This window comes from Seriola lalandi, unplaced genomic scaffold (genome assembly GCF_002814215.2).
Source record: "Seriola lalandi dorsalis isolate HSWRI2012SDOR001 ecotype SW California unplaced genomic scaffold, Sedor1 jcf7180002054271, whole genome shotgun sequence".
Taxonomy (NCBI): Eukaryota; Metazoa; Chordata; class Actinopteri; order Carangiformes; family Carangidae; genus Seriola; species Seriola lalandi.
This window is the reverse complement of record NW_019524824.1, coordinates 201,881-228,685: the sequence shown is the minus strand read 5'-3', so window position 1 is coordinate 228,685 and position 26,805 is coordinate 201,881. Positions and strand designations below refer to the sequence as shown.

The window sequence follows — 26,805 nt, the reverse complement described above, 5'->3', positions numbered from 1 at the left end:
AAAAACAGCCATTAAATTTTGCAGCATGGTGATCTGACCCCCGCTGAGCTCAGCCTCTTCTGCAAAACACAGACCACATTAAATCCCACAGACAGCAGTTTGATTTCCTCTGCGGGCCACACACACCGATCACACATCAACCACTCAGCTCATTTTACACCAAACTGAATATTATTCTATTTGTATCCAGCTGCTGCAGAGAGGAAGTGTAATGTGGCCTACAGCTGCAGATATATAATACATGATTAAACCTCCTAACACGTCCTACTATTCAATACAAACTGCCACCAAATAGTTTTAAAGTAACAGCTTTAGTACCAGTGGTACTTTAACTGCAACCTTTATGACTAATTCTAGTACTAATACTGCTGTTTCAACAATTGCTACTAATATAGATACTAGTATACTGAAGATGATAGTATTAAAACCTGCTTCTACTGCAGATACTACCCCTTGTACACTTGTATTACTACTACAACTGCGGCTATTAATATTTGTCCTGTTGATACTAGGTAATGTGCACTTGCTTTTGCTACTACTAGTACTGCTTTTACCACCAGTGTCTATTACTGCTACTGTTCTTACAACCAGCTGTTCCAGTGTCACTCTTCTCCTGCCTCTACTACTTAACACTGCTAATTCTACTGCAGCATTACTACCAACATTACAACTATTATTTCTTCATAGTATGTCAGTTATCAATAGTCCCTATGACTACAAATAATTGTAACAATAGTAACATCATCATCATGATGAAGAATTCCTCTTTTCCTGATGATTCATACCGGCAGAGCTGCATCTCATCTACTCCTTATCATCAGAGACGCTAATCAAACAGCTCCTGGTCAAGAGCAGCGCCGCCACTCAAAAGTTGGACTGAGGAGCCCAGAGGTATTGTGGGGAGAAACAGGAAAAAAACAGCTCTGATCATGTGACACTTGACAGCACCCTCGACAGAAGACGCCAGCTGTGCCTTTCAGGCTGAGGAGCAGATGGATCACCTGCGATATCTATTGAGTGCACTCAGGACATTACGCAACCCTCTGCCATCCAACGCCAGGTTCAAGAAACGGGAAGCCGGGTGTATCAGCTTGTCTTTGCCCCTTCCTTCCTCCCTCCCTGCCTCCTTCCCAATGTTACTTCTTTTTTGCTTTTACATTCTTCTCTTCCTCACATCTTTATGTCCATTGCTTGCTCCTCTCCTCCCTTCACAACTTCTTTCATATTTTTAGTCTCTAACTTTCCGCACTTCCTTAACTTATTTCCTCCTGCTCTTTCCCAGTCTAATGACAACATATTCGTAATTATATAAAATCTATCTTCATAAGAGGAGATTTAATTGCTGAAAATACAGTACATGTATTTTCCAGACAGCAATAGCAGAGACTACAGCTAAAACTTGGAAAAAAACAGATCACGGATAAGGAAGAACATTTATGATCAAGTACATGTGCATCGGAGCTGGTACTTTTTAATTAACCATTGTTCAACTTAACTAAGATCATGAGTCTGTAATACTATAAAGAGTACAGTCTAGACCGTTATTTGAAAAGTGCCTTGAGATAACTTCTGTTGTGATTTGCTATCTACACTATAATGACTACACAGAAAAAACTTGACTTGACTCCCACACTACTTCCTTACTTAATTTACGCTGCTCTCTCTGCTCCCCCTCTCTCATTTCACTGCCCTTTCACCATTTCATCCTCTTTTTCCTCTCCCTCCCCGCCCTGCTTCACTTCCTCCTCCTTTCACTCCTCTCTCTGCCCTCGCCACCTTTAAACAGCCCTGGAAGTGACACTTTTGCTAAAATGCACAACACTGCTCACTTCGTGTGATGAGCAGGGATGAAACTCAAACAAATTCTGATTAAAGGCGATACAGCTAACTCAAACCTTCATGAATAAAACAGGAGGCGGAGCTCTGGCAAGAGGAAACATCTTCTCTCATCTTCTCCCCACCCAAAAATTCATTTTCTAAATTTTCTAGCAGCAGTCACAATCACTCTGAGTGCCCAAAGTAACCTGTCTCTCCACCCAGCATGAAATTTTAATGACACCTGCAGTCCACGGGAGCAGAGGAAGCACCGCTCACTGTGTCAAACAACTGCAGCTCCAATGAGGCTGGGACGCGAGTGTGTGCTGAGGGAGGGGTGGGGAGGATGGATGTATTGAGGACGTGGTTGTGTGTGAGAAAGTGGAGTATGCTTGCATGGCTGTATTCATTTATGGATGCACATCTGTGTGGTTGCTTTCGCCCATTACTGATTAAAAGGTCTGCATGTGGCTGTTAATGTTTAATATGAGGGTTTATTTGTGCAGAAATAATGAATAAAGAGCAGAGAGTTGCTACGGTGGCATATTTGCAGTGTGTGTGCATGGAGGGGCCTGCAGTGGCACCAACTTCCAGGTAACAGGTTAGCTACTGTTCCTGTGGAACTATTGGTATCTTGTTATTATTTAATCAAGTTTAAGTCGGTAGTTTTTTTTGTTTGGAGCTTTCAGAGCTGATCCATAAAAACTATGTTTATGAAACCTGACAGTTTTGGTTCCAAGTTAATTGAGAGCACAAGTTTAATTTTGGGTTCTGCATAATCACACCGACATTTGGAGTAAGATAACTAAAAGCTCATTTATTTATCTAGACAGGGGTGGCACATCGTTTTAAACATTATCTTATATTGTTTACTTAGTCTTATGTAGTCGTATGAAAACAACATTTCCCAAGGCCTAAGACCTTCGCTGGCTAATGAAATTATGCTTCATATGATGAATGAAGATGAAGTGACGGTGGATTTATGTTAGCTAATCGTAGCTACTACTTTTTTGCCCTGTTGTCTGACATTATATTGACCCACTCATAGCTCTGGTCCTGTAAGCTGATGTTGGCTAACTAGTGAGCCAAGAAATAAATTATACTGCACAGTAATACGCTGCATAACTTTGGTGCTCAGATAGATAAATTGTATTATATATCCACATTTGCTTGAAGACAGTTTAACCAGTGAGAGAGAAGTGGATTCCTGGCTTCAAGCAGAAGTACTTAGTTATTATCGTTCAGATAGTTTCCTGCAGTTTAGATACACACCTGCTTTAGAACAACAGTTAAAAACAGTATGGTCATGGTATAATGTACAGTGTGAGGGGTGTAAGAGTAAGCATGTACTGCATGTGTGAGTCTGTGTATTTCTGTGTGTGTTTGTGCTCACCTCTGCCAGTCTGGACTGTTTATGGCTGACTTCATGTTTGCCTATGGGCGCTAGCTGCTGCAGCGTGTTGCGGTTGTTGGTGAGCGCACGTGTCAGCCGTGCAAACTTGGTCCATCCTGCAAAGACGAGACATTAATCAGTGCTCAAGTCACAGTCATCACAGCTGCATCACACTTCAGATCTCAGCTGATGAAGAAAGAAAGAATGGCACGGTGAGACAATGCTTTGATGACCAAAAATAAAATGTACCTTTGCTACATTTACAGTAAGTTTATATACAACAAAACTGCAAATATGTTTTGTTGGTTAAGAGGCAAACACTTCAAACAGCAAAGAAAAACAAACATTTCTGAACCTGCTTCCTCATTTGCCACCACTGTTGACACAGTTACCCAATTCATGACTCCAACAGAGGCGTACTGTGGTTCCAAAATATTCCCACAGCTTCCACTTGTACTTGCCACTAGAGAACTGACAGGAAGTGAATTTTTTCCCCAGTTGATAGCTCATATTTACAGTACATCCAACATGATGTGAATGCAGCATGAGCCCTGCCTTCATGGCAAACAACGCACCAAGCTCAAAGCGTCCTTGAACACAACTGAATCTCCACCAGCTGCAGGGTTTCCACTCTGCAGCCGTCCAGCGTGCTCTGACCTCTACATGGATGCGGGAGCTGAAGGAGAATTTCTCCTTCGGGGGATCAACACCAAAGAAATCACTGAAAATTTAGCATATGGTTGTCTAATAAATATGAAAGCTTAAGGGAGGAAAGCTACTGTCTGAGATAGATTTTCAAGTTTCAAACCAATGATATTTTTATGTCCTCGTCTCAGTGTGGTTACTGCTTTTACCACTTGTACACTAATTTTGTATACAATGTTTGAGCTAGGACTGTCTGGGTAAAGTAGGATCAACTGGGTCCATTAGTACATTTCTATTGAGTAACTGCTTTATTTAAGCTAGACAATGTACAGAGCTGAAAAACACTATTTAATACAAAACGAGGATATTAGACACACGTTATATATTAGACATGACTAATATTGATTTTGATTACATAACAGAGAATTAGAACTTATAGAAACTATAAAACCCTTTGATTCACCATGGGACTTCAAAGTTCAGTATCAAAGCTGATCGGCTTACTTTTAGTGAGATAATAATTGAATAACTGGGACACTTTAATGTTACCGTTACTCTCAAAACGAACAATTACTTTCAAAAGTGTCTTATTTAGTGATGACTGTTGTGTAAGTCACATCTGACAGTTAAAGTTGAAGACATCAGACATGATCTAAATGATCCTGTTGATGGCTGCAACTCAGTCTCCACTTTGGAGTTAGCTGAGCTATTTGTAAGTCTTGCTGTCGCTACATAGCTAATGTTAGCATTATCAGCTGTTTACTTACTAGTCTTGCCAAGAGCACCGGCTCGCAATATGTGTTTACTTCGTAACAGTTTAATTTTGTAATTTGGCAAACAATTAATCATGACATTATCACTGACTGACTACAGCTGATGATATCTAAAAATAAGAAGCTTGCCAACAGCTTTGATTGGGGCTTTTATTATAGGTGGAGCAACTGGGTGTATAGAGGTCAAGGGGACAGGGAGTCACTGCTGCATAACAAGCCCTGGATCAAATCATTTTATTCCACAAATATCCATTCCTTAATATATTCTTATTGTGACAGCTGATAAGCATCTTATCATGCTGTCTTGAGAAGTGATAGTTTATTATCAGTGTTGTGGAAATACATAGCAGGCTTTATGAAAAACTATTATACTGTTTGAGCAAGGCCAGTATTTCCACCTCCTCCTCTTTTATTATGATATTAAACCCATTAATGCAGAACATGAAGCTGAGTGTTCATGTGTTTTAGGCTGAAGTTTCTCTAATTAATACCAGCCTGTCCGGCAGTGGTTATTCTCTTGCCGTGGGGCTGACCACACTGCTGCTGAAAGAGGCCGAACACAATTTGGGAGGACGGTTTGCTCTTACTGTACTGCTCTAAAAATAAAATCAAATGTTTGAAAGGGCAGAGAGTAGCGCATCAGAGGCACACCAAATACAGTAGTCACACATTGTGATCGACCCGGCCCTTTGAAGGGACCATTATGAATAAAAAGTGGACTTTGAAATAGCTTTTAACCCTCAGGCCTCCAGCCGCCTGACCCTTTCATTTTCTGTTGGAGGCAGCCATTCACTTCTGTGTGCAGTGGTGTGAAAACTGCAAAACACAACATGGCACTGAGACCCATATAGGATAGATATCAACAAAATATACAATCTATTCAAAGCTTATTCTGAGCAAGTCCCAATCACTCACTTTACCTTGAGGAAACTGTTGTAGTGGCTGCTGAGTAGCTTTCTGTACATCTTCAGCTTCACTGCGGCGTCTTTTATGTGATCTGCTAATACTAAAAGTTGGCACTGTAAAGCCATAAATAATAAGCCTGGGTGCTCTTAGCCAAAAATTGAGATTTTTTTTTTTAGATCATTCCTGGAGGAAAATTGCTGCAGTAGTGCTTATGTAACTCACTGTATATTACTGTATATATTGTATATATTGTTGGCTGTTGAAAAGTATTTCAAATAGCCCAGAGTCATCTGAGCCTCAGAGAAAACTGTCAATTAACTTGAAGAACATCTTAAGAACATCTATGCAAGTACTGTACATTGAAACAGAAAATGCTATGTTTTCTTTTACCACTGCTTTTATCTGATAGCTGTAGCTGGTTTGCACAATTTACTAGATTTTGCATGAGTTCAAAAACATTAACACCGGGGCGTCGTGTAGCGTAGTGGTCTAAGCAGGCGCCCCATGTGTAGAGGCTACAGTCCTCGCTGCAGTTGGCCCCGGTTCGAATCCCGCATCGCACGGCCTTTTAACTGCATGTCATTCCCCCTCTCTGCCTCCCTGTTTCCTGTCTCTCTCCACTATACTATCAAATAAAGGCATAAAAAGCCCCAAAAATATACTTAAAAAAAAAAAAAAAAACAACATTACCACCAATAGGCAAAAACTTTGTATCTTAGCCTTGTTTCAGCTTAATGACATATAAAAAAAAAAAGAAGAAAAACAAAAATTGCAACAAGTTCTTCCTAATTTTGGACCTTCAACGGCATCTCAGTCTTCCTCAGTGAAATATTCTGACTTGTCATGGAAATGGTATAAAATATCGTTCACATGATAATTTACAATACACAGCCCTTCTCTTTCTTTGTCAAAGTACCATTTACAAGATTGACAATTAAATTTCATGCTCAATTATTTATTAATTTTGGAGCTTGAGGATTTTCCTGATGAGTTTATAAGTCTTCAAATTAAAACCTTGTATCTCAAGTTAAGGGGGTTTTTACCACTGATGCATTAAAATGAACCAAGTACATGATGACACATCAGTAATTTGAACATTATTTACCTGGTGTAAAGGACAATATTCAAATAAAAAAACTCTCATGGCAGGAATTTATTTTGAAGAACAAGAATAAAAGTTTGCTCCAAATGTTGCTGATTCTGTCAAGAAAGAGAGAGCAGAGACAAGCTCTCCCTGGTAATGTTTATTACAATAATTGTGAATGTCATAAAATGTCATTTCAGAGGTTAAACTAAAGCAGTAGAAAGGAGTAAAACACTAACTTACAAAAGGTTATCTTTATCTGAGTGACAAAGTTACAACAAAAGAGAAAAAGTGAAAAACAGAGGAAAATCCTCCACAAGAGCTACTTTCTGAAAACAAAAACAGTCCTTTTTATTCTTGAATCTTCAGTGAGCCTCAGTAACTTTTGCTAAATGAGCCCCTCCCTTTAATGAAGTGCAAAAAACTGGCTCAGAGTGAGTGGAAAAGGAAACGACAAACAACAACTATCAAACTCTTCATCTGGCAGGAAATTAGGTGTCTGCTTTTAGTTGGATTCTTGTGATAAGACACCGAAACATTAATCTGCTAAAACAGTAGACCAGTCTGACTCAGCAACATCTGCAACATCTGGGTAAAACAGAAGTTAGCAAACATCAGACAGTAGTTGTGCCTGAACAAGTTAGACTGTCGCTGTAAAACATCTGAGTATACTTAAGGATGGATGCGTCTTATTGGTTATAAAGTCAAAGATGATAAACGTAGCTAGGCTAACTGCTAATGCTTTTGCTGAAGCAGAACTTTGATTGCAGTGCTTTTACTTGTAATGGAGTAGTCTTCAGTTGTGGCGTTACTCCTTTTACTTAAGCAAAGTTCTTGAGTGATTTTCTATACTGCCTATACACTAACAGCGGTTGCATAATTCACTGTATAGTGTGCATTTATTATAGAGTAGTACAATGCCCTAATGTGTTTGAGCATAATAGCAAAGCATTGGCACGGAAAGCAAGCCAATGTGTTCTTATTCAAAGCCAGAACCACTTTCACCGTGAAGTAAAATGGAGGAATTTGTCTTGGCGGCGCTCATGTAAATACATGCTGACAGCTTACAGGTCTCCGCCGTACATACTGACACAGAAGGACAAAAGGACCTCACAGAGCATGAAGAGAAACTGCAGGACAAGTAAATAAGAGGTCTTTTTTCACAGTTAATAATAATGCTCCTGCTATGGTTCCCCTCAAGAATGCAACGCTGCGTGATTTATCAGACTGGAGCACAATGGAAGTGGAAATAAAAAAAAAAAGTAAAAGGCCTGAGCTAAAAATAACGGGAGAGCAGAACTGGTGCATGCACCACCAAAGTGAATTCTGAAATAAGATTTTGATCAGCAGTTCCACTCCGAGGACGGCTCGCACAAAACTGTAGAGCACGACAAAGACAACAGAGTGGTTTGTCCTTCAGGAGACACAGACACGTGTAGAACACCTGATAAGCACATGTCCAAATTTAACATCTTTCTTTTAGAATCAGCGGGGGAGGTCCATGTTGTACTGCCCTGACTGTGTGTGCACTTACAAACTAAGCTGGGATACTGAAGGAAAGGTGGAGTGTGGGAGAGTTCAGGTGTGTCACTGAGGTTATCACATGGATACAGCTGCATTAACAGTCAATGCAAAAGGCTGATTTACATGTTTGTTGATAAGACGTAAGAGGGTTGTCTTCATTTAACACAACTGCAGCTGAGTTCACACCCAACATGTTAGGTTGTTTACTTTAATCTGTATCTGGTTTCATTATCTATGGTTTGGAACATGGGTACTGAGCTGCAACCAAAGACTAAGTCAGCAATATTAGCTTCTTTGTAGCTGCTATTCCTATTTCAAGGTATAAGAATTAATGTATTTTCATTCTGTCCATACAGGTAAAGGAAGCCAAACGCCAACATGCCAGGGGCCTGTTTCACAAAAGAGATTTGCAAGCACTCCTCACACACAGATCTAGCATGATGGCATCACATTTCACAAACGGTGGTTGCTTCCATATTGAAGATATGGATTTTTATGTCCTATGTGTCATAGTGAAAGGAAATCACCTCATGGTGGGAATTTAGTGAATCAGTTCATTGGTTGGTCGGCTCAAGTATTGGTCAAACTCTGGGGGACAACTCTGGCCCAAAGCTGGCTCAAGTGCAGTTACCTTGTATGAACTATGAGACTAATTAATTAAGTCAAGCCGTTTTTAATTAGATCAAAGGTCAATTTGTTGGGTAATATTATTTTTATTTGTTTTCAATCCAAATCAGTTACTCAAATGGTATTTTATTGAAAGATACAGTCATTGAATTCCATTAAGTAAAACTCCTTTCAGTAATTCTAAGGTGAATATTACAGCTTTTGAACAATGTCCAACAACTGTATCAAGCAAAATGACAGAATTCAGTAGTAAAAATGTTCAGCGGCTTTAAGCCTGAAGCTCCTGTGCTCTTGCCTCAGTCTCGTCACTCATCATGATCAACTGTCTACCTGAAATGATGTCTTGTCTGAGGCTGAGCCGACATCCGCCTGTGAAGCTTCTACAGGTGCTGACGAAGCAATAGTAAAGGAAAGGAATAATACAGCAATATGATGCTGAGATTTCTGCCCTGACACGTTTAGCTTTGTTGATCTTTTTGTTGCTGTTTTCCTACACTGATGGTGCTGAGAGGATTAACTGAACCTGCTCTGCCGTCTGTGGAGTCACCTTGATAACCACGACCAGCAGCCACAGCTCATGGTGCTCATCTAAAATACTCTAAAATAACTGAAAAGGCACCTGTTGAGTCAGATGATGGAAATAGCATAAATCTGTGCTTTTCATGTGCTCAGCTGATGATATACCGCACTATCAGGTGAACAAAACTGGCTGGTGGCTCCACGTGTATGCTAAAAAAAGTGTTAACAATACAGAATGTAGTGCACGGAAAGGAGAGCAATTTGAGGCAAAACGGAGGCATGAACACAGGGTCACAAGGTGCAGACAATACATTTAAAACCTATTTTGTTATTTTAAGTTGAGTGGTGGACATCTTCAGCAGACCAGGATCTCTCTCCCACTCGGCTGACGCTGACATGTTGTGGCGTGCTAAGCCGCCCGAGCCGCCAGAGCTGCCGGAGACGGAGCCAAGAGCAAGTTTTGGTCTGCAACACTAGCAAACTCAGCTGCCAGGGCCTGCGGCGATGAATCTCCCTCCCTCACAAATAGCCTATCCCACCCCTCTAATCAGCAGGCGGGTTAAACTGCAGCCCACAGTACGCTGTTCTGTGACACAGCAGAGTAATGATGTGCCCTCACTGTGGCCCCAAACAAGCTGTACTGTACTGAAATACACATAGTGTACTGGCTGGCTTCAGTCTGGCTGCAGCACGTCAGTCAAACCCCCGACAGCAATGTGCAGCCTTGTTGCCAAGGTGATTTTGTTTTACTGGTTTATTACATTTTATGAATGTCTACAATAAACATCTGTTTAACAATGCAGTTAACACTTGCCTACTACTGTGATGACATTTTACCATTATATACAAAGTATGACAACTGTGCAGAATCTGTCAACTGAGAAATACGATCTGCCCATCATTTTCTCAATGTATTGATTAATTGATTGGTCTACAAAATGGCAATTTCCTGAAGTCAAAGATGATCTCATTAGTTTGCTTGTTTTATCCAGCTACCCCAAACCCAAAGAATTTCAGACTTTTATTTTGAAAAACAACATTAACAATGAACTGAGTATCAAAGTATTTGCAGATTATTTTCCTGTTGATTAATCCATTAATAAATTAATCATACAGTTGATGTTTTTAAAGTTCTGGTAAAAGTTTGTACGTAGCCTTTGAGTTACGTTTTTTATGTCAAAGAAAAATGTTCATATCTGTGAGACAAAAATAGGCACCAAATAATTTTCAGATTTCACACTGATCAGATTTACATTCAGATTTGTACCTTGCATCTTTAATAATCTGTGTTTCCTCTCATTATTGTTCAGTCTGAACGGGTTTTTTTTTTTGGTTTTTTTTTTTACAGTTACTGTAAAAACAAATCTCTTTTGTGGCATTGAACACAACACATGACCGGCTGATAACTGCTACTATACAATATATGTGGTTTGCTACACCACACAAACACACAAACAAACGCACACGCACGCACGCACGCACGCACACACACACACACACACACACACACACAGAAAGATTTTTCTAGCTCAGCTACAAATAAGAAAGTTGTTCAATAGAAAGTTCGATAACTCGCAGTTGCATCAACAAACCCCAAGCATGCTCCCTCCCTGACTCATAAACAGTCTACAATATCCCTTGATAATGCAGCGTGCTACAAGCAACAAACAGCCAATAATTTAACAGGTGTGTTGTTTGGTCACACAAAACAACAACAGAATCATGGAGTGAGTAAATGAGTGCAGCTGGAGATCTGTGCCGGAAAACCACCCCGACCAAGAGCGGGAATACACCAAACTTATTTCATCACCTCAGCTGCTTCCACGCTTTGGATCATGCAACATGTCGTCAGTCTCGACCAACATCTGCTACATCACGACAAACAACCCACAGGCTTCACAATAGAGAGGTGCTCAGCAACAACACAGTCCAACACAACATTCATATGGTACAAGGACACCGTGGACTACTTTTGTCCTGGTCTGTGATATGAATATTTTTTATTGTGATAACATTTTTGGCCTAATTTTCAACAACTTAAAACAACAACGTAAAAATTAAGGAGATCAATGACAACGAGGAAAATATGCATTGACGGTTGCTTGGGCTAAGATGAAACAAATGAAAACATTTTTTTTACATTACAGGTCATTTCAGCCTCTAAAGTATTTATACTTTGCTTAACATTTTGCTGGACAAAGTGACGTATCAACAAATCACAGACATCTGATGACAGAACTCAGTCTGAATGTTGTCAGCAGAAGCTTCATCTGACTCACACAGACGTCAACACACTGATGTGACAATATTAGTTCCACTCAAGCACTAATTACATGTTCAACCCATGTTATTCATGTGTCGCTGAGCGCACATAATGAATTATTAAACAAATCACACGACACACTCAGGGCAGGTCTCTGCAGCGGGGGGATTGGGAGGGGGCATCACTGCATGTGTGTGCACGTGTTTACATTGAGAAGGGGGGAAGGGGGAAGGGGTGGGTGGGGGATCCTTGTCAAAGGGCAAACACACCCGCTCAGCGGCGCCAAGAACGACTCCCAGGGCGGGAAGCTGACACTGTGCATCAGTCAGGGCATGGAGGACAACACCGCCACCCACATCTCCTGTGATTCCTGACAGCACCACAACCTCCTCAAACACAACCTGACAGCTCGAGACGTTCCCACATCACAGCGAAACAAGACTTGACTCCCTTTTTTTTTCATCCAGCTGCAGCTTGGAATGAAATAAGAGCGGGAAAAAAGATTTGTCGCAAACAAAAATGAAAATGTTCTGAGACTTCGCAGTGGGAGAAAAATGACAGAAGAGGAGGAAGAGGGACAGAGTGAGGAGAGAGATGGAAAGACGAAGGCAGAACACAAGGAGGTAGAAGAGGAGGAGAAGAGGTATAAGAGGAGGGATGAAGAGGAGGACAACAATGGAAACAAAGATTGAGAAAATAAACAGGAAAAAAAAAGGACAAAGGAGGAGAGTGATAGGAGTATCAATAAGACCAGAATAAAAAGAAGGAGGAGGAGGACAGAATGACACGAAGCCAGGGGATTAAAATATCAGGGTGGAAGATGAGTGAGAGGAGAAGAGTAGGAGAAGAAAAGGTGGAAAAAGTAAAAGACAAGATAAGAAATATGAAAAACATAACATTAAGAAGGAGGAGAGGAAAAAAGATAGATAATTAAAATATCAGGGCAGAGGAGGATAAGAGAGAAGGTGATTTAGAAAAAGGCGAACAAATACTATAAAAAAACAGGATGAGGACAGCAAGAGAAAAATAAGTAGAGGAGGAAAAAGACAGGATGAGTATAAAAGATATAGGAGGAGAAGAACAAAAGCCAGGGAGTGAAAATATCAGAGAGGAAGATGATGGCAGAGGAAGAAAATGAAGTTGGGAGGAAGGAGAATGAAGAAACATAATTATATGTCCCACCAGGAGCCAAAGTGGCATTACATTACATACTGGGGCATCCAGCCATGTCCTAATTTGGTTCCCACTCAGAAATTTTGTCACATGTCAGCCCCTGTATCGCCGCCCCCCCTGTAACTCTTTACTATCTAATAAAACAGAAACAGCATAAAAATAATCTTTCCTGGTGTCTCCGCACACTAAGCTGTACATCATGTACTCAGGTTTTCAAATCCATCAAAGACTTTTGGTCGCACATCGTTCTCCACATGTCTCTTCTTAAATTCTACTGTGAATTATCTAATAATAAAACAAGCCTTCTCCAAAAATAATCTTCAGAAAAAAAACAGAGAGAGAAGTCGTTGTTTGTGCAGAGATGTTTTGAGAAGCAGAGCCTTGTGGCTGTCGAAGAGAGACGCTCACCTTTGGTGGTTTCGTCTTCGATGGGCTGCTTGAAGAGGGTGATGTCCTTAAACGTGCAGAGGAACAGAACCACCTTGTCGTTCTCGTTCCTGATGGGAGCCACTTGCATGTAGAACCACACTGGACTTCCTGCAAAGACATCACAAGCTCTTAGCTGTGTTCTCCTAATTAGGTCCATATTTTTTTTTCTTTCAATTGTTTAGTCTATACACAGTGTGATAATTTGGTGAGGAGTCGCCATCACAATTTCCTATAGCCCAATTTTGTCTGACCAACAATCAAAAACACAGAGATGATCAAGGGGCCCCTCCTTCACCTGATTTGTCAGCACATTTGAGCCATTTTAAAAATCTTTTTTTTACTGTGTTTCTGCCCAACACTCCTCCACCCTGAAGTTTTTTCTGGTAAGTGATCCAGAGACTGATACAGATGCTCTAATACAGCTGAAGCATCTAATACTTTTCTACCTAGGTTGACGTGTTGAAGTTATATTTCATCCATATTTCCAAAAAATTATCTGACCTGGCAGAGAAAAGCAGTGGTTGAAACTGCTCAGCATTAAACAGATATGATCATAATTTTTGTTTGGAATTTAATCTGTTCCTTTTCCAGTAGAAGGAAAATAAAACACAACAGGTTTAAACAGAAGATGGAAGAACTTAAAAGATCAGTATAACTTGATTAATAAAGAAAAAATCTGACATAACATAGTTTTCAGAAATCTTTAAAAACAGCTCATGAATATAAATATTTGTTAAAAAAAAAAAAAAGTAATTTACTAAACAGCTGGTTACAGTAGATTTTGTCGAACAGGAGGAAATAGTGAAATGTTTGAGGACTATTTTCAGCGGCGGATTAATGCACATTTGGTGCCCTAGTGAGTATTTGGGGCAACAGGGAGGTGTGTGTGGGACTGAGTCTAAATAAACTACAGTGTGTGTTGATGGTGATGAAGGAACATGTCACCACTGCAACAGCGCAGCTCACTGATGTGTGTTAACAGGTTCTGGATGACAATGGAGCTCTATGGCTCAGAGGAATAAGATTCATCAGGCTTTCATACACACACAACACTTGTTAGTTGGAGACATGGATTATTGGTTTGAGATCTTCACATGGGATTTGTTGACAATTAAAACTCCAGCAATACATTGTTTTATACAAATAAATACCATTCAGTGTAACAAATCTGAGCATTTGCTCAAGTGTTAAGATGAACAAGGCAAGTGCTACAGCTGAAAATGATAATGGGTGATAAATGTTCACCGAGCAAAAATGACAAACATCAGCTGCTTCCGTTTTTTAAAATGTGATAATTTCTCTTTTAAAACCTGACGATGTCACCTTGAGCTCTGGCAAACTCTGGTGGGCATTTCTCATTTCATATTTATGTTTTTTAATTTCCTGACATTTTATAGACAAGTGATGAATTCATTAATCAGAACATCAACAGAGTAATCAATAGTGAAGACAGTGGTACTAGGCATTACAACAATCTAAGCAAGATGTCAGCACTCACTGTTCTTTCTGTACAGCAGGATCTCGAAGCAGTTGGACTCATAATTGTCGAACGTCTGCCTGACTTTGTCGATGGTCTTCTTGTCCGTCAGCTCTCCGTACATAAAACTAGGACAGGAAACGAGTGACATGAGAAACAGCAACAATTGATTGTTTCCTGACCCTTTAGCCTTTGAACCCTGTTATAGTATATCCCATATACTTGTAATGGCATTGACAATCTGTTATCTTACCATAAAGATTTCATTAAGTTTTATGTTTGGTTTTTAAACTGAGTAAATTGATGCAGCAGCAGCATAAATTCAGCTCTCAGTGAAGGATTGAGGATTGGTTTTGGATTGGTGCAGCAGGCGTTTCCGGGCATGATTGTAATTATTCCTTAAAGGGCCGAGGACATTTTAATCTCTGCTAATATAATTACGCTGAGTGATTACTTTCTTTCCCAAGATCCACAGAGAGGTGAAAATAAACAGTAAACAGTAGTTTGTTTTCCCTTTGTATGGCTCCAAACAAAAAAACCACACTGATGATGGATTAACTCCAGAAAGTGTCTGGGAGAGAGATGATGCTCTGCAGTCGTTATATGGGTTCACATTAGTAGCCAGCATGGATGTGTTTGGATGTGGAATCCCAACATGTTGAACGACTGCCAAACTACTGCAGTGAAAGCTGCTCACTGGGTGTGTGCTGAAAATGTTCCCTCCATTTTCAAGCATGGTTAACCATAACACACAAAGAGGTCAAAGCTCCAGCAACACTTGTAATATAAAGAAGACGACCCTGCCCCCACCTTTTTCCCATTCCATGCATTGTGATCAGAATGTGACGGGATCTGCCAGGTAGGAGGTAGTCTGGATCGCATTGTGGTCAGATTTCAAGAAGGTGTAAATGCAGTTTTTGACACCTGCAGACAATTTGCTGCCACCTCACAATTCTCACACGCAGGTTCTGATCCTAAGATCTGATCTCAATGAGGATAATGAGAGTGGATTAAAAATACCAGGTGTAAACGCAAAGGTAAGATTGGATCATTTTATCTGGATACAGATCGTATTATCACACCAGGTGTAAACAGGGTATTTTAAAATGTTCTTTATAATCTTATATCTGTATCTTTTGTAGTTGACATCCTCAGTAAAAGGTTTTTAGACTTTTCAGACTCTTAATGGAAACTTTATGCATTAACAGAAAAATGTGAAAAAGTTATGGTCCCGCCCACACTGTTTGACTGACAGGTGATACAGTGATGTTTCCCTCTAGCTTCAAGTAGTAGTGCTTCAGTATAGCTCATTCGGGAAAAACAAGTGAAGAAGAATGCAGATGCTTTATATAGAGTATAAAAAAGAGACTTTGATGTTTCGCTAACCAATGAAATCAACTTACAGCAGCAGGGAGAAACCAAACAGGTGAGGTCATTTGAATCAGCTTTGGCGAACAGATCCCAGTCATCATTCAGAAAATTGGATGATGATTGAGAGGTGGAGCCCCCAAGAGGTGATAACATTACAATGATAATTGTCTTCTTGCTTGAACTTGCACTTAAAGTTCCACTTCACATTTAAATTTTATTATAGCAAGAATAATTTAGATGGAAATTTGGTGATTTTGAAACACTATAATAAAGTAAGAGGGACTCATCTTTCATAATTAACAACCACTGCCCATAGCGTCTATACAGCCTCAGTGGTTCCCAACCTTTTTGGCTTGTGAGCCCTTAAAATCAATTACTGTTTATTTGCGACCTTTTGTCACAGGTTGAATATGAGAGAATCTGAATTAAGAGTAGTTCCACCAAAGACTGATAAGAGACCCTGAGAAGCAAAACCACCCAGAGATTAAAGGAAGAGTAAAAACTTTGTAGGAGAACCGTCTCTTTTTTGTAGCAGAACTCTTTCTTTCCCATCATTAATCGTCTTGACCCCTCAGATTTACCTTGTGAATCATTAGAGGGTCCTGAGCTCCTCAGATTCCTTTGTTTGTCCCTTTGCACTACAGAACATATGACCCTTGTGTCATTATATGCATCAATGATATATCTGGACCAATGCCAGAAAGTTCTCCCCTTGTCCTGACATCAAAAAATGAAAACTTACTCCCCCCAAAAAATGCCATGGGCCCTGCTTCCAGGCCTCTGACTTCCATCACTCTGGCAGCAGCCTGTGAGTTTAAGCTCTCGGTGGGCTCCTCTCTCTTCTCGGTGTCAGATCTGAGCGGACTGTCAGTCTCAGTGTTCTCCTCAGCCCAGAGCAGCACGCAGTGGACGGATAAATCTCACTGCCCCCTATCCTCACTTAGCTCAGTGTCCAAGGGAGCCTTTTTAACCGCCGGCTAGTCAAGGCCACCCCCCCCACCCCCCGGTCGAGTCTGAAAGGCGCCTGAGGAGAGGAGTTGTCCTTTGGAGTCAAATTTTAAAACATCTTGACTGACAGGCGAGCAAGACACTGTCCTCGAGCTGGACCGGGCCGAGCTCCCCTGGCAGCTTTAAATTGGATTCATTTCAGAGTCTCGCTGAGCGGTGTGCCATCTCCCCATCTCTCTCTCCCTCCCTGTCCCTCTCTCTCTCTCTTTCTCAGAGAGTGGAAATGCCAGATGCAGATTTTTTTTTTTTTTTGGCAGGATGACTCTGCTGAGGTCCACACTTCTGCTGCGTGGTATCGAAGCAGCTCTGGAGCAGTAAACCAAGTTAGTAGCATGTAAACAGCTCTCAAGAGCAGCGCTGTGTGGTTTTAATGGTCGCTACGGCGGGAGAGAAGCAGGGAGGTACAAAAAAAATTGACACTTTTTAATCTTCTCTCTTTCGCCCTCTCTCTCTATTTCTCTCTCTCACTGTGCTTAAATAATGGATGAAACGGAATAAAAAAGGATGTATTCAGTGGATTTTTTTTGCAGGATAAATGGAGCACTTTGAAAAGGACATGGTTTTAGTTTTAAAAACAATGACTCATTGCTACTCTTGGGTGGTTACAGAGACGCTGGTGTTGTAAAAATATATTGGTTTTCATAAGCTCCACTTTAACTCAAGCATTTAAACAAGGGCTAAATACGACATATGCCCACTATACATTCAGCAGGAAAGTGTATGCAAATGTAAAGGGAGTATAAAGATGAAAGCTAATGCATATTTAGTTACAATGTGAACTCACTTACAATAAAACAACAAGACAAACCAGTCATTATCGCCCCATTAGCAGGCTGTCACTAATAATGCTTTAATCTAACATAAAACAACAATAATTGTGCTCATTTATAATACTTAAAGCAAACAAATGTCTTACCTGCATGTGCTGCTCTTCTGCATGACCTCAGCCCTGTGGAAGCCAGACAGTTTGCAGAATCCGTCATTGCTGTAAACTACAGGCCACTCCACAATCTGGGCGTTTCCCAGGAGGAAGCTGGTCTCTGACAGATTGGACAGGACACAGAGGGAGAGAGAGAGAACATCAGCCCCAGTAACAGCATCAAATATGAAAAACTAGATGCAAGGCTGCAAAGCTTCTCAGCCTCTAGAGAGGACTGTGCAGGAAATGTTTTACACTGGTCTAAAGTCAGTCATCAAGTCTTTGGCTAAAGTGAAAGAGATGGTTTCACAAAAAAAAAAAAAAAAAAAGACAGACTAACTTTGTGCCTAAAAATAAAGATGGCTCCGGCCGTGACACTGACATGAGCTAATCAACCTACTGAAGCATGCCTAGTTTATGGGTACTCAGAGATAGAGCATGCATTTTACATGACTGACAAAGAGAAACTCCCTGCATGAAGACAGCACACATTACAGCTGCAGCTCTGGCTGTGGTATTTGTTGGTGGTACAGTAATGTGGTGACGGTGTGCACATGGACAGGTGGCTCGAAAGAGTCCGATTTAAAGATCTAACCATCTGCTTTATAAATGTGAAGATCCAGCTGAAACATTTATCTCCAAGCATTTCAGAAAATCTTATTTACAGGTTCTTGGTTTATAAAGCTGCAATACACAAATAGTTAGGTTTGAATACATCACAAGTAATTTCATGATATTTCAATAGTAGTATTTCAGGAATGTTTAATGATTTTAGTAATAATACAATTGATACTGACACTGACATATCCACATTTTCTACATGAGGATATGAGCTTGAGAAAAGAAGCAGCAGAAAAACATTACATCATTACTCAAGGTGAAGGTTAGGTTAAGAAGGTTCTTTTGTCAAATAGAAATATGAGTTTACGATACTACACAAGATTTCAGCTGTTAAAACTGAGCATTGATGCTCGGCCATTCATAATAAATGTGTACTATATATATATATATATATATATATATATATTCATCACAACTCTGCACAAAGTGATTAGAAAACAAAGACTTGGGGTGAGTCCCACCAACCAGGATTAACCTTAAATAACATAATTTCATCATCTGTTGCACCAACACTTGATGAATTGTAAATATTGAATCTTGTTTCAGTTCTGTATAAATTCAGATTCAAATCTATCTCTGAGTGAACAGGATTTAATTTGAATTGTGTTGCACAAATGGGATTAAATTTAAATTAGTTAAATGATTCCAAACTGGTTTTGTTTAACCGTGGTCTAACCTAGTCTCAGTTTAAACTGTTGGGGTAAACCTTTGTTTCTGGTGTTACAGTGAGGGCTACAGCCGCAGCTAAGAAATTACATCAACCCTCAGAAAAGTTCTTGCAGTGGATTCACGCTAAAGAGGAAACACTGCACAGACAGTATGAGGACGATGGATTACAGTGGGAAATACCTCTCTGAACGTACATAAAAGGAGTATTATAGTAAGACAGACTTCAAAAACTCTGAATTTATCCTTTAAAAGCCGCAGCCTCCTGTGTGCCCTTGGAATAAAGCTGAGTAAGACTTACTTCAAGACAGTCAGTTTGACCTTTCAGCTCTCCTCTTTAATGCCAATCAATTACTAATCTGTATTTTCAGCAAATAGCGGTGGAAAAGTTATGATTTTGAGGTAATTTAATTGCTTGAATTTTACCTTTCAGTAACAGTGTTTCGCTTGGTTAACACACAAGGGTCCCCATTAAATAAGTTTTAATGTGTAAGGTCATGTCAAGCCAGTCGTAAACCTTTAAATATTAGGCAACAAAATGAGGATAAATCCATGCAGCACTGTCTGCAGGCCGGCAGCTGAAAGGCTTGTTTGAGAGAGGGTGAGGAGGGTGGCAGGTATCTCCTTATTAGCAAAAATGAACACCACCCCCCACGAGCTACAGTGGAGTGAAAATGTGAAAATACAGACAGGCATCCTGGGTAACACCACACAGAGGAAACATCTTCATAACCACATAGATATCAATTATTCATATTGATGGTGGCAGCATGGTCACCAGGGAAGACAATACAGGTGGTATTTAGACTGTTGAACAATTAGCTCTCAAATAACATGTTTTTAGATGGATGAAAATTAATTTAAAAAAGCCTTAATCCACCATAACAATGACGCCTTGGTCGTTGTGCTTTTATTAAAGGAGCAAGTAAAGGAATGAAGTTTGATGTTGAACTCCAAACATTTTTTCTGGACTGGTAAGTAAACAGCTGTTAATGCTAACATTAGCTATGTAGCAATAGCAAAACTTACAAATAACCCCTTTAAAATAAACTATTTGTAGCATGGCACTGTATTTACAAGACTCAAAAACTCTCCTTACAGTGTGTTTAAGGACACTCAGATGTTCACAAGCTGGCAGTCAGCTAGCATATAATGACACCCCAGAAGATTTCAGCAACTGACTATGAAGTCTCAGATGTTTGCGGGTCCTTCCCAAAAGACAAACACAAAAACACGAATATGGTGACAACAGTTATATGAATTTTGAAGCTTCTTTCCATAAAAGATTTTCAGCTGATTACTATTTGATGTTGTATTAAAGTTTTCCTCATAAGCACTGAGAAAAGACAACTTTTCAAAGCAGTTCCATAAATATTACATGACAATGACTAAATGTTCACTGCAATAGATCCATAACATCTCAGGCTAGGTTCAAATCTTGCCAGTCAGACTGGCACGAAGTTGACCCAGTGGCTACAGAACCTGAAAGGTCAGAACAGTATCTCCTGCTTTAGAAAATGGTCAGCACTATGCTAAGTGACTCAATTTGTGATTAATGAGCTGAAACACTGGTAAAACTGCCCATAATGTTCTTCAACACCTTCCAGATCTGCTGCACCAGTAACTCTGGCAGGTAATCACTCATTGTTAGAGAGCTTCATCTTTTTCAAAAAAATATTTGGCTGGTAAAAGAGTGAAAACTGTAACAGCACCTGGCCCAGAAACACAGTGTTTCCCAAAGTGTAGTGTACGTTTACAGCAGGGAGGAGGAGCCTGTGGTAAAGATAACATTTCTGCAGTGAAACACAGACGGATGAATTCCTGCAGGTGTGTCAGCAGCTCTTCCAGCAAAGGTTTCACTGCAGGTTTTTACGGACTGATGAGTAAAATCATCCAACAGCACACTCCATTGATTTTACTGGTCAGCCATCTGATGATATAAAACAATAGTAGCTATAATAAAAACCTTCTAGCTGTAGTCAGGGAAAAGCCTCTGTTATATCAGCAGTGGACATCACTGACAGAGTGAAATCCAATTCTTAATAAAAAACACCAAAGTAAGTTCTGTGTAACAAACTGCTTCCAATAATCATGTGGCCACATAAACCGGGAAAACACACAGAACTACATTTCAAGGCAAGCACGGAGACCTTGAACCTTATGACCTGTCATAGTTTAATATTAATTATTTGAGCAATGCTGCAACAGGATGCACCTGAAAGCTACAGAAGACGACACTGGTTTACTGTGTATATACTGGCAAACAGCTAAGACTCATCATTTTCGTGCACTACAGTAAAGAAGGTCCCTTGTGGTTCTGAGAACTAGTCAGAAAGTGCTGCCAGCACACAGAAAAAGTTCTGAGAAGAAAATGCGGAGATAATGCAAATAACTGAAATTGTGTTTATAGCGGTCAAGGCGTCAAAGATGACATTGAAAAACTTAACTACAATTACACCTCAAGGCTGCATGCTTCCTTCAAATCAGCCAAGCTGCAGGAAGTATGGTCACAATCTCCCCATCCTGAGCTACATCGTTGAATAATATTTTTACAGACCATTATGATGTCACAGTTAAGTATTCTGTCCTTTATCTTATTAATATTCAGTCATATCATAATTTCCTAATTCATTTGTGAGTTATGGACAAAAATGTGTTTCATGACATCACAGAGACTTTTGACCTTTGACCATCAATTCTTATCAGTAAGATTCATTGACCGTCTTATATGTTAGAGATATGTCAGTGATTTTAGAAGACGTAATTTTGGGTCCTTAGAAATTACAACAGACTTCTTTTTTTTTTACATTTTATAGACTAAACGATTAATCAATTAATTGAGACAGCAGCTGATTGATCAGCAACTATTCCAAAGTAAATTCAAACAAAACGGACAGACATTATGTGAGAACTTTGGGTTCTGGATTCTTGGTTGGACAAAACAGGCAGAACACACATTTTCATGGACGTTTTTCACAATTTTCAGATATAATATGGACCAAATGATAGATATCAGTTAACTGAGATAATACTCATCAGATTAAAGAAAACTGAACACAGCCCTACTGTGCACATTTGCCTACATGCAACCAAATCTAAAAAGTCAAGCTTAATCTGATGAAAACTGAGCCAAGTCTGACAAAAGCTGAGTCTGAAATGTCCTAAAACGGCCACTGTACAGAGGCTAAACCCTTTAGATTTTACATAACAACACTGCTTCTTCTCTGGCACCTCCCTCAGGACAAACTTTTACATTTTCTGCCCCACTTGTGGTGAAGATCTAAGAACAGAAGCGAAGTTGTCTCTCCATTTTTCATCCACCAAAAGACACAGGCTCACCTACCACAAATGACACAGGACTGCAGTGCATTGTGGGTAAGGTGTGAGAGGGTCACACCTTTAACAAAACAATCCACAACAATATCGGCTTCATCTGTTCTCTGCTCCTCTTTCCAAACAATTACTTGTGTGATTTTTCAGCACAAAAAGGAACCAGAGTTACTTAAATTTATCACCCTCATGTCTGAAGCTGCAGCCGCCTGTGTGCCCTTTGAAATTAAAGAGCTGAGTAAGACTTAATACAACATACACACACACACTCAAAAAAAACCCAGAATCATCTTGACCTTTACTGCTCTCCTCTTTCATCACAATCAATTACTTAGTTGAAGCAAGGTTCGACCAATATGGTAGATAACAACACGGGCTGCTTCAAGACCTGTGGAAAAGCCTCTGATCCAGCATTCAGACCATGGCAGGACCTCAGGTCTCTACTGAAACCCACTGATGGGATTATTTTAGCTTTAACAGCTCTGATTCAATCGGCAGGAAATTCTATGATGGGCTACATGAGACCTTTTAATTTCAAATGACGGCAGGTTTCCAACCTGTTTCTCTGCAGCTGTGATCAGAGAAAAACTAACACACTCCAACCATTTGCAGAGGATATTGACTGACTGCATCCACTTAATGACTTCTTCAATACATGCAGATCAAAACTAAATTCATAACTCTGACAATATACAACACATGTTGATTATTGCACGTCGTGCATTTTCTGCACAACAGTAACTGTTTTGTAGCTAAAGATGATCAGTTGATTCATTTAAAATAAAATAATGTAGCCTACATGCCATGTGTCTGCATGCGTTGATTTGTCTTCTTGCTACTTCCCTGCACAACTTGTAAACAAACTGATCTGGTCAGTCCTGTTTGAGCACTGATATCCATTCTGAATTTAAATTAGAAATAAATAAATTAAGCCCTTTTTCTGGTTGCTTGGCTACATTCAGCGATCTCTTGGAAACTCTTATAGTTACAAGGGGACAAAACTGAAATTGTGTATGTGAAACGTGTATTTTCCCTTACTATGATGGGTGGATTTACTAATTCAAGTACAGTATCAATATTTGTAAAATAATATAATATCACCTGATAGCACCTTAAGTCAATGATCTACAGATTTAAAGCTAAAGTAGTTTGGAAGATGGGATCTCTTTGTGGACTCAAACTGCTGTTTAGGTTTCACACTTGTACACAAAATGTATTTCACTTTGACTTTCACTTTTGTGTGTGTCGCTTTTTTATCCCCATATATTTATTTAGTCATTCTAATAAAATTTCCTATAATTTATCTTTTAGTCATTACCATCTCATTACCATCAGGGGCCCAAGGAGCCCCAGAGACCCTGTTCACTCTGTGCCTGTTGGTTTGTGGTCAAGTGCTATATTGCTGATTTGTGTGGGAATGTGCATCACTAAAGCTCAGTATCAAGTGGACAGTTGAGACCTGTCTTCTGTACTTGAGGCATATTTCTAATTATATATGCATTTAATTAAATTATTACAAACAGGGAGTCAGTACAGCTCATTTTTTGTCAACTTGTTGGTAAATCTGGCCCCCTCTCTCACCCCAAAATGATGTAAAGGTTTACTTGCTGACATTTTTGTCACTGTTGACTGTAAAGAAACATCTTTGCTTTTTGAAGTTGGGGAAAATCTCAAAGGCTTAAAGTTTTAATACATTGTTAATCTGCTTTTGAATCAGTGGAAGTATCTATATCCATACCAGCAGGTTTTCAAATCAAAACCAAACTTCAGCAGTCTACAACAGTCAGAAGTCAGTCTATGTTAAACCACAGGCACTACAGCACCATTTCTTTTACAGTCTAAAGTGTTTCTATCAGTGTTTATTTGTTTAGATGTCTCAAGAGCTTAAATCCAGTTTTCATTATATTTTTGTTTTGTCTGTAAAGTAAAAAGAACATCTTCTTTCAATTAATAAAAAGGTCAACGTAAATATCAAATATAATTATTAGTTGCAGCCTTGTGTCTGATACTGAATAACACAGAAAACGCCTAACCCTGTGGTTCAAGTGTTTCACTGCTGCAGCATCTGATCTGATCTGAGGCCACTGAACAGTCCCACAACAATCTCCACATCGTCTGCTCTCCGCATCATTCCAGTCAGCTGCTTGTGTGACTTGTCAAGCAGAAAAGAAACACACACACACACATACACACACACACACACACACACACACACACACTAGACCAACTGAAACCAATGGCTCTCCAATTAGCGCTGAGAGCCTCCTGAGGGGCCACACCACAGTCCCGTGGCTGTCCTGCAGGCTTAAACCCCGCGATGACAGTAGAGAAACACATTTCTGGAACAGTCCTCTTGACCTTACATCTCCACCCAACCACCACCCACAACTCTGACTTTCACTCCGGCCCGTTTCTCCACTCACTTTTCTGGGAAGATCAAAGAGAAAAATCAATCTAATCAGAGGAGAGAGCGCTGCTTTCTCAGGCCGGTGCCAAGTCCAGGCGCAGTTTATAGCGCAGATAGAGAAAGTAAAAACACGAGCTGTGCGCAAAAAACAAACAAAACAAAAATACCACTGAGTATAGTCAACACATTAAGATGAACCACAGCGCAGCTATTTACTATTCAAACCAGTAGATCTCTCATTTTACTGAACAACGTGTCACTTTCCCCATAAAAAAACCCGCAGCTACAGTATTACATAATGACGCAACATACATCAAAAATGAACTCGGGCTTATTCGTTTCAATCACGACTCCCCCATTATGGAGGAAAGTTACTAAAAATACTACTAATATGAGTAATTATATGATGAAAAGGCAGAGTCGACAGTAAGTTAATGATCAGCCGGCTCCAGCTTTATTGGCTGAGCAGGTGTCAGTGTTTATTAAACACAAACGGGCGAGTTAATGACCAAAATAAACTTTTAATTTGCAGCTAATGACGCGGTAACACATATAATGATGTCTCACAATCTGGAGAGATCATTTGCATAATTTCATCTCGGAAAGTCAAACACAGACTAATGTACTGGGGAATAAGATGGTGCGTAAACTGTGGCTCCGAGTGAGCAGCTTCAGGGAAACAACCGCCGATATGAGCAAAAATTCAATTCTATTTATCTAAAAAAAAATTCACGTTTCCCCCAGTGGAGACAGTCTCTTCTATATATGACTTTGGTCAGTTTAACGTGACTTATTATGATATATATCATCATAAAATCACACGTAGCCTTAGAGAGAGGTTAAACTCCGTCACTGCAAATAATTGCGGGTAGAGAAGTGGATTTATGGCGGTTTATCCTCTGCCAAACCTCCGCCGTGAAACCCCAAAAACACGCAGTATTCCAGCTGAGTCTGGGTCCGAGCCGTCAGGTGAAACCAAACACAAAAAAACAAGCCTCGCTCCGACGCACGGACTCACCACTTGAACGCCGGACGATGTTCTCCAGAAAAGTGTTCTGCGGTGCCACAAGCCCTCTCTTTCCCCCGGGCATCCTGCTGCGGGCGGGCGGAGTTGGTGTCGGTTAGGGTCGGTGGCGGTGTGTCTGCTGCTCGGAGGTCGGTACTGACGCTGGCTCTCAGTCGGACCGATGGAGAAGCTCATTGTAACCGTGCGCTCTGGATGCTCGTGGCGCACTGAGCCACAGCGGCGGCACTGCATCTCGCTGCCTGCCCGGAGCGTCAGGACGCATGCGTGTCTGCTCTTCTGGGCTCGGTCCTGAAAATAACGATGCACTGATATGTTCAGGGTTTGTGTAATAAATGATTTAGTATGGATACAAAAAATTAAAAAATGACATTTTTATTGAAGTCAGAATTATTACTGGTCGATCAGCATCTTGAATTATAACCAGCTGGGCCTGTATAAAACGCTGTGTTTAAAATATACAATAGCTATTATTTTGGTTTTAATCACAGCAGGGATATATTTGTTTCTTTTTATACAACTGCACTAAGTCTATTTACAGTTTGATTACGTATTTAGACCCATTACATACATAAGTTATTCAAATTACATGGTACCATTTTCTGTACAATATTATGGCCTACTACTGCTATTAATAATATTATCATCATCATCATCATCATCATAATCATAACACATCACAAGTCTCCCTTTATAAAAGGTTTAGAAACTGTAACTACCCTAATAGCATTATTTAAAGAGTTATGAAAAATTAAGAACATATTTTGTTCTTACAACTTTTGGGTTGCCACTGTTAAATAAATAAATAAATACTCATGTGTCTCTTACTTT

The 26,805-nt window shown here is 39.9% G+C and overlaps 1 protein-coding gene across 1 annotated transcript in view; it reads right to left on the bottom strand.

The window, feature by feature from the left end:
- The window catches only part of kcnh5b (potassium voltage-gated channel, subfamily H (eag-related), member 5b), a 127,408-nt gene extending 101,253 nt beyond the window's left edge, over window positions 1-26,155 (bottom strand). The window contains exons 1-5 of the mRNA XM_023405307.2: window positions 25,969-26,155; window positions 17,924-18,047; window positions 14,650-14,756; window positions 13,131-13,259; window positions 3,209-3,324 (exon numbers count right to left, since the gene is read on the bottom strand). Coding sequence (XP_023261075.1) covers window positions 3,209-3,324; window positions 13,131-13,259; window positions 14,650-14,756; window positions 17,924-18,047; window positions 25,969-26,041 — 549 coding nt within the window. The 5' untranslated portion in view covers window positions 26,042-26,155. The remainder of the gene's footprint in view (window positions 1-3,208; window positions 3,325-13,130; window positions 13,260-14,649; window positions 14,757-17,923; window positions 18,048-25,968) is intronic.
- Between the last annotated feature and the right edge of the window lie 650 nt (window positions 26,156-26,805).